At 45.0% G+C, this 7676-nt stretch overlaps 1 protein-coding gene across 1 annotated transcript in view; it reads left to right on the forward strand.

Moving 5' to 3' along the window:
• Nucleotides 1–7041, forward strand: part of LOC306928871 (delta-sarcoglycan-like) — a gene marked incomplete at its 3' end in the record, with an annotated part of 43099 nt that extends 36058 nt beyond the window's left edge. Inside the window, 3 exon segments of the mRNA XM_079509145.1 lie at nt 801–888; nt 6913–7007; nt 7009–7041. Of these exon segments, the coding sequence (XP_079365271.1) occupies nt 801–888; nt 6913–7007; nt 7009–7041 (216 nt within the window).
• Nucleotides 7042–7676: the final 635 nt, after the last annotated feature.

The raw sequence follows: 7676 nt of genomic DNA on the forward strand, positions 1-7676 counted from the left end.
TTTAATCCAAAATGAGTTAATAGCAGAGGCAGACTCTTCACATACAACTACGCGTATGTTCGTAGACAACCGTATACTCCATATATGAAAGCGGCGACCGTCAATTTACCTTTTAGCATTGCTCCGGTTAGTATGGAGAGCCTCCGTCCCCCCCAGCTATGGGATTTTTAAATCCAGCTCCGTTGAGCCTCCATTATAACAGGATTTTCAAAGCGCTGTATCTCAAAAGCTTCGAGCGCTGTCCACGGTGAGCCGTCGCGCATCCCGACGATCGTAAATCATTTGTGAGTTTGTATCGCATCGGTGAGCACATGTAACTGTTTGTAATGATAGCTAAGGGGTCTGAGCTAATGCGAGTTGTCACTGTGCTCATAACATGAGCCCCTACCTTCCTGAATAACCCGGAAATGAAACAAGGATCGTAGAGTTAGAGCGGACGGGTGGCATTCCTTAGGTGTGCTTATGCTGCCACCTAGTGGCAGTACTAAAGTTAAACATGTAGCTAGGTGTAATGTTAGAGACCACAGAAGTGAACCTTTCAAGCCTGTTTTGTCAACTCGCTGTTTCTCTGCAAGACATTACTCTATAAGCCATATCTCCAAAACTGGTGGGTCAAACTGAACAACCAATATGTCAATTTGAGCTATATGATTCTATTCCCTGCTTTCATATGACATGAAAAAACGGGGGGAAAACATTATAAATCAATAACTTAGCCTCGGTCAGAAACGGTCACATATTTCAAGATATTTCTCTCTCTCTCTCTCTCTCTCTCTCTCTCTCTCTCTCTCTCTCTGCAGGGTCGTCCTCTGTACCTGCAGTCGTCCAGGAACGTGTCGGTCAGCGTGGTGGACAGCAACAACAAGGTGCTGACGTCACTGGTCACAGGTAGGCCCCGCACAGTGATGTCACTGCACTGTCCTTTGTTTTCACTGGTCACAGGTAGGCCCATGACGCAGTGACGTCACTGCACCATCCTTTGTTTTCACTGGTCACAGGTAGGCCCATGACGCAGTGACGTCACTGCACCATCCTTTGTTTTCACTGGTCACAGGTAGGCCCATGACGCAGTGATGTCACTGCACCGTCCTTTGTTTTCACTGGTCACAGGTAGGCCCATGACACAGTGACGTCACTGTACCATCCTTTGTTTTCACTGGTCACAGGTAGGCCCATGACGCAGTGACGTCACTGCACCATTCTTTGTTTGCACTGGTCACAGGTAGGCCCATGAAGCAGTGATGTCACTGTACCATCCTTTGTTTTCACTGGTCACAGGTATAGTAGGCCCATGCAGTGTCTGGGTACCCCCAATTTATATTGTAAAATCAGTGTTAATTTAACTCTCAGAGTTACAGACCCATTAGGGTCCATTTGGTTCCTATAACTATCATTTAGCTGGGGGCCCCCTGGAACTCCCTCAAGGACCCGCCGTCACTTTGATTCCGTCCTTTTTTTCCACCTTGAAGGCTGTGTTGATAAGGAAAGTATGACGAAAAATGGTCGCCCTTTTTCACTGGCGGAAACTAAATAAAAACGAAGCAACGGCGACTAAAACTATGACTAAATACATTGACAATTTTGTCGCCGAATAGAACATTAGACTAAAATGTTTGCGAGGGACTAGTGGAGAAGAGGTCCAGTATTTTACGTTTTGGCCGTGTGCGGGCGTCGCTCTCCGAAAATAGCCGATCTACGAGCTTGTAGCAACTTATAGACCTGCTTTTTCCGGGCACACTGCAGCCTGAGTATTTCAACGCCATTGCGGCCTGCCAAAACACATTTTAGTCGACCAAGCCCACTGTGACCTCAACATGGCTTAACGGGCTTATCATGCTTCCCACAAACTCCATTTGGGATGGTGTGGTGGAGTTCTACAGAAGTGAGAAGTACGGGACCGTCCTGCCGCGATGTTGACGAGTGACACTGAAGGGGTCGCGACCCAATCGTCTGCGCGTGACGGCTGGAACTGATTGGAGTCAGTGACTCGTTCCACCGCCGCAAAGTAGCGCCGTGTCGCTACGTTTCACTGCACTCGCATCAGTGCTGAGTCTCACTGAAAGAACGTCTCTCTCTCTTCTCTCTCTCTCTCTCTCTCTCTCTCTCTTCTCTCTCTCTCTCTCTCTCTCTCCCTCTCTCTCTCTCTCTGTCCCCGCCTGTCCATTCTGTAATGGAGCTGTCGTCAAAGCCCACTTCACCAGAACGGAAAATCACTCTGTGTAAACATCACCCACACAACCACAAACAATCATTCACATCCCCTAACACACTGACTGAGTCTGGGAGAGGAGAGGAGAGGAGAGGAGGGGAGGGGAGGGGAGGGGAGAGGAGAGGAGAGGAGAGGGGAGGGGAGGGGAGGGGAGGGGAGGGGAGGGGAGAGAGGAGAGATGTTGGGAGGAGAGGAGAGGAGAGGAGAGGAGAGGGGAGGAGAGGAGAGGAGAGGGGAGGGGAGGGGAGGGGAGGGGAGGAGAGGGGAGGGGAGGGGAGAGGAGAGGAGAGGAGAGGAGAGGAGAGGAGAGGAGAGGAGAGGAGAGGAGAGGAGGGGAGGGGAGGGGAGGGGAGGAAGCAAGACTATTTGTGTTTTTCTTTCATTCATTTCCTTTTTTGAGACTTAGTTTAGATTAGTTAGTGTGGTTGCCCTAAAGGGCAACCAGACTATTGTAATTGTAACACTTTATTATTATTATTATTCCATAGGAGGAGTCTTTTGTTTGACGCACTACTGCTCGCACAGTTTTGACTGTACGCACTTGAGCTATATCTCAAATTGACCGGCTGCATCGGGGAGGAAGTGCTTGTATTTTTTTAAGAGAAATGTTGTATAGTTTAATTGATATTAATTTATTAGTGAATTAAATTTCCCCATTGACATGAATGGGAAAATGCGATTTTTCGCATTTTCTCACATTCAAGTATTTTTTCCTCAGAGACTGTAAGCACTATAGTTACAAAACTTGGAGGGTAGGTTCATAATAATTACTAAAATTAATCAACTTATAATGTTATCGGTCGGCCTCATGGTGGCGCTATAACAGCCCACTTTACGTTTTGGCTTATAACTCTTGAACCGTAGGTCGTAAAATCAAAATATTTTTTCCCTGACTTCCTTGGGTCATGACGCATCTCTCCATATAGGCCACGCCCATTTGCGTCATGATAGATTTTCCACCATTTTGAATTTTCTCCAAAACACACTTTTTGCTCCTCCTCCTACAGATTTTGTCCAAATCTCTCAAAATCTCTCACACATGATCTCTGGACCTATCCGATTAAAACACCATCGGCAGAATGTTGGTAATGCGTATCGTTCGGCCGTAATCATCGTCCGAAGTTAGTAGGAGGGGCCTATATCAAAAGAAATGCCATAAATCACGAACGGAATGTCCAATCCATCCCAAATTTGAATCACATGTCCGGGGTGGTTTAATCAACCAAAAGCCAAAAGTAATTCCATTTTCATCTATAGGGGGCGCCGCAAATGCGAAAACTTTAACCATTTCTCGCAAAAACATGATTTTTGGGGGCATAAATCCCCTCTGAATTACTTACACATGATCACAGGTGTGACTTGAAATTGTAATTGGCTAGCACTATTAGTGGGAGGGGCCTATGTAAGAGACTGCGGCAACCACACTTTGCAATTTTTTAAAATTGCGACCTTTCTAGTTTGTATTATTATTGTAGTCTTAGTAGTAGTAGTTTTTTAATATATGGTATTTGTCAGGGACGAGATTGGATGGAGGAAAAAAAAACAGGTCTGAAAAAAGTGTTGTGTAATACAAACAATCTTATACCAAATGTACCATTTAATATGTTGACAAAAATGTTGAATCATGTAGTGTATACACCATTACAGTATGACTCCATACCCAAAAACACTTCAGTTCTCAGAAGGTGTCATTATTTCCCCCTCCAGCTGGTTGCAAAAAGAAAAGAAAGGTTTATTCCATTTACGTCAATGGGTATTTGACTGGACTTTACACTTGATTGTATTACCTGAAACATTGCCATAAATGCGTAATGCTTTCAGTGTTGCTAGTGTAAAGTCTTATTCCGATTATCATGACACACCGCTCTCACAGTGCACATTGCAAGCTTGTAGTTTAGCGATTTTCACTATAATGTATACGTATGTATATTGTCTTGAACATTTGGACCTTGCGGATCTGATATTCCATAATATGAATACTGGGGGGCTAAGGACATAAGGTTAGGTTTTGGCACCGTTTTACTGAGGTTAAGGTTAGGAATAAGGTTAGGTTTAACCTTTTCAAGATTAGTTTGACATAAGGTTAGGTTTTGGCACCGTTTTACTGAGGTTAAGGTTAGGAATAAGGTTAGGTTTAACCTTTTCAAGATTAGTTTGCTTAGGTTACGTTTAGGAATAGCAGCATGAGCAGTTCCGCCGGCTGTACGCCTGGGGCGACTGTGTTTTGAGGCGAGTTTGTTGGTATTCGAACAGAGCACCGAAGTCTGACGTCGGTATCGCTAGAGCAGGGTTCCCCAATTCATTTTCCTCGAGGGCCATATTTTGACTAGGGTACCAGGCTGGGGGCCGAGTCCGCACGCGTGAGGTCGAGGTCTTGCCCTGAAAATTCATTTTCAGGGCAGGACCCCATTTGAAAAGGATGCCCAGTTTGACATGCATAGGCTACTGACCCCCATTTAATGCCATTTATATCTGGGACCCCCCCCCCCAAAAACAAAAACAAAAAAAACACTCATTGGGCTAAAAACGGCCATAACCACACTGTGCTGACATCATCACATGCAACACAACACTAGCCTGGCTAATAAGCCAGACTAATATCACACAACACTGTCGCGGTATATTAGTCTGGGCTGGCTCCACTTGGATTTCATTTCCCGGGGGGCGGGTTCAAACATTTTCTCTTTGACGCAATTGGTCAGAGCTACTGTCAGTCAAAAGTCTCAAGCATTGAACGTCACTGTACCAAAGCCCGCCCATATTGCATACCGTGTCCCGATTGGTCCGACCTGTTCTCGGTTGTAGGAAAGAGGCGTGCTACTGAGCCTCGCCAGACCGTAATCCGCTGGTAGGCAATTTTTTTTTGCCAGCGGCTGATTCGGTCTGGTTTATTAACCAGGCTAACACAACACCGCTAAGCATATACTTACAACCAGGGGACATGAACACGTCCGTACACGGACAAATGAGTCCGTGGCAAATTTTAGATGGTCCTTTTTTACACACCATCATAATGTTCTTATTTTGATCATAAGAACCAATTACTGAATGCCAAAGAAAGACTCGTGGTCACGCAGGTTTTCTTCACAATATGTATGACACTTATTTACTATGACACTATATGGCGTATTAGGAGTCTCATGGCATATAAAGTGGTTCTCAAATGTTTTATTTGCAAGGACCGTGGCAGCGGTGGCCGAACGGATAGCGGCGCGGTCTAGATACCGGAAGGTTCCCAGTTCGAACCAGCCGTCCGACACGTTAAAATTACCACCGCTGAAATGCCCTTGAACAAGGCATCAACCACTACGATGAAATGTGTTCTATGAGCAGGGCCTGGCTGGAAACAAGTTCTTGAGCTTAGCCCAGATACCCTGGGTAAATATAGATTTCATTTCATTTCATTTCATTTCATTTCATTTCATTTCATTTCATTTCATTTCAGGAAGGACCCCCTTAACCCATTTAGGCCTGACGTCGAAATAAAAAAAACGTTCCCTCTGAAAGAATATATACCTATTCAAAGATTTGTGCCGCATTTTTACGATTTTTCAAAAATAGCAGACCTACAAGTTAGATCTGCTATTTTTCAATAGCTAAAGTATAACAGAATGCTTGAAAAACCAAAAGGGGTTCCCGCCCAAAATGGGTTAAATCTGTGAGTGTTCAAATGCCATTTGGTCATTCTCTTTTCCATATTACCATTGCCTGAGGCTAGATTATCCACATCATGTGTGCAATTGTGTAATGTTGTGTCTCCCTCTGTAATGTATTTTTGTTTGTCATTAATGTTTTATGTGTGGCTGTAGCTGGGGTGAAAGCCCAAGACAAATTTCCCTTGTGGACAATAAAGTTTACCTTGACCTTTCCTTTTAGGTGATCAGTCTTTATCCTCGCCTGATACAATCCACAAATAGGCTAAAGAGGTTCACAACCCCTATTTTACCTAAGTCCAGATGATTGGGAGCTCTTGTCCTAATTTTGTTCTATAGTTATTGGCTAATTGTGCTACCCCATCTGCTATTTTAGCATCGTAATGCTATTTTAGCTCAATTGAAGAGACTAGATTTTAATCCCTATTTTGGGTAAAATAGCTAAGTCTGCACCCAACAGATCTTTTAGGTTTCTTTTTTTTAAATGTTTTTTTGTGTGGCTTTCGCCTTTATTTTATATATTTTATATATATATATTTTTTTTATTATTATTTATTCTTCCGCGGGCCGCCAGGGGGCGCTCCGTGGGCCGCAAATGGCCCGCGGGCCGCCTATTGGGGAACCCTGCGCTAGAGTGTACTTTTTTTATTTCAATTATAATCCCCATAGGGGGATCTTAGATCGCCTCATATAAGAACTGTGTTTGAAAAATATACAAATCATCCCGGCGGGGATCATCACATCATTTGGATGTGAAGAATCAACTGACTGAGAGAAAACACTAATGTTACTACTGCCAAATTAGTTTAGTTAATTTTTGGCCAGAAGCAGACTGTATCAAATAGTGACTGACTGTCGTCGGTTCCGCGGGTTCCGCGAACCCCTTGGAACCAGGGGCATGTCTTCCAAGACATGTCTTTTCAAATGGGGGTTTTGCGGGATAATTGGTGTCAATTTGGGGGTCCTTTCCATGAAAAGGTTTGGGAGAACCATTGCTCTTATAGGCATGCTGCATGGGGTTCAAGTGGTCACTGTGGTTTTGTGTTGCAGGCTCCGGTGGGTTCGTGGCCAGGGGGAAGCGGCTGGAGGTGAAGACCAAATCAGGGAAACTCTTGTTCTCTGCCGACCAGTCTGAGGTGGTGGTGGGGGACGGACAGACTGCGCGTCATGGGTGAGTAACACCGCCGTTAGCACAGTGTACGGGGGAGAGGGGGGGTGGGGGGGTGTTTAGACCCCTCTGGAGGACAACTGTTGCACCAGTTGTTTAGCATTATCTCTTCAGCTTGGAGTTTACTTTGCACTGCCGAGTCGTGCCGACAGTGCCGAGCATAAAGTTCAACACACTATGACAACTCGATTGTTTTACAAAATGTAAACCATTAACCAAAGTGTTAATATCAACAATATATATCCTATGATATAATATAACTTCCCTGACGTCTTCTGTTGTCATGTTGTAAGAAGCGCCTACTTCCTCACTCTCATCGCATGGCTTGAGCAGAGCCATAGAGTAAGACAGAGTTACGACAACTCTGTTCACTTCATGGGGTCAGTCCAATGGCGGTAACCTGACTCTGCCAGCTGGTGGCAGCAGTGAGTTCCTCCTCCCGCTCCCACTTGGTCTCTCTCGGGCAGAGACGATGTCCTCCGGACAAAATCTGATCGGAGCGATATGCGGCCGTATGCGGCCGCTAGAGGCGGGATCACAGTGCAAATGTAAACACAAGACTATACAACTCAAAATTATTATGGAGATATCAGATTTCTGTCCCGCTGCTTCCGGTTCATCGTTTCTGCTTGAGAGAGACCAGATC

This window comes from Electrona antarctica (assembly GCF_951216825.1).
Source record: "Electrona antarctica genome assembly, chromosome: 8".
NCBI classification, from domain to species: domain Eukaryota; kingdom Metazoa; phylum Chordata; class Actinopteri; order Myctophiformes; family Myctophidae; genus Electrona; species Electrona antarctica.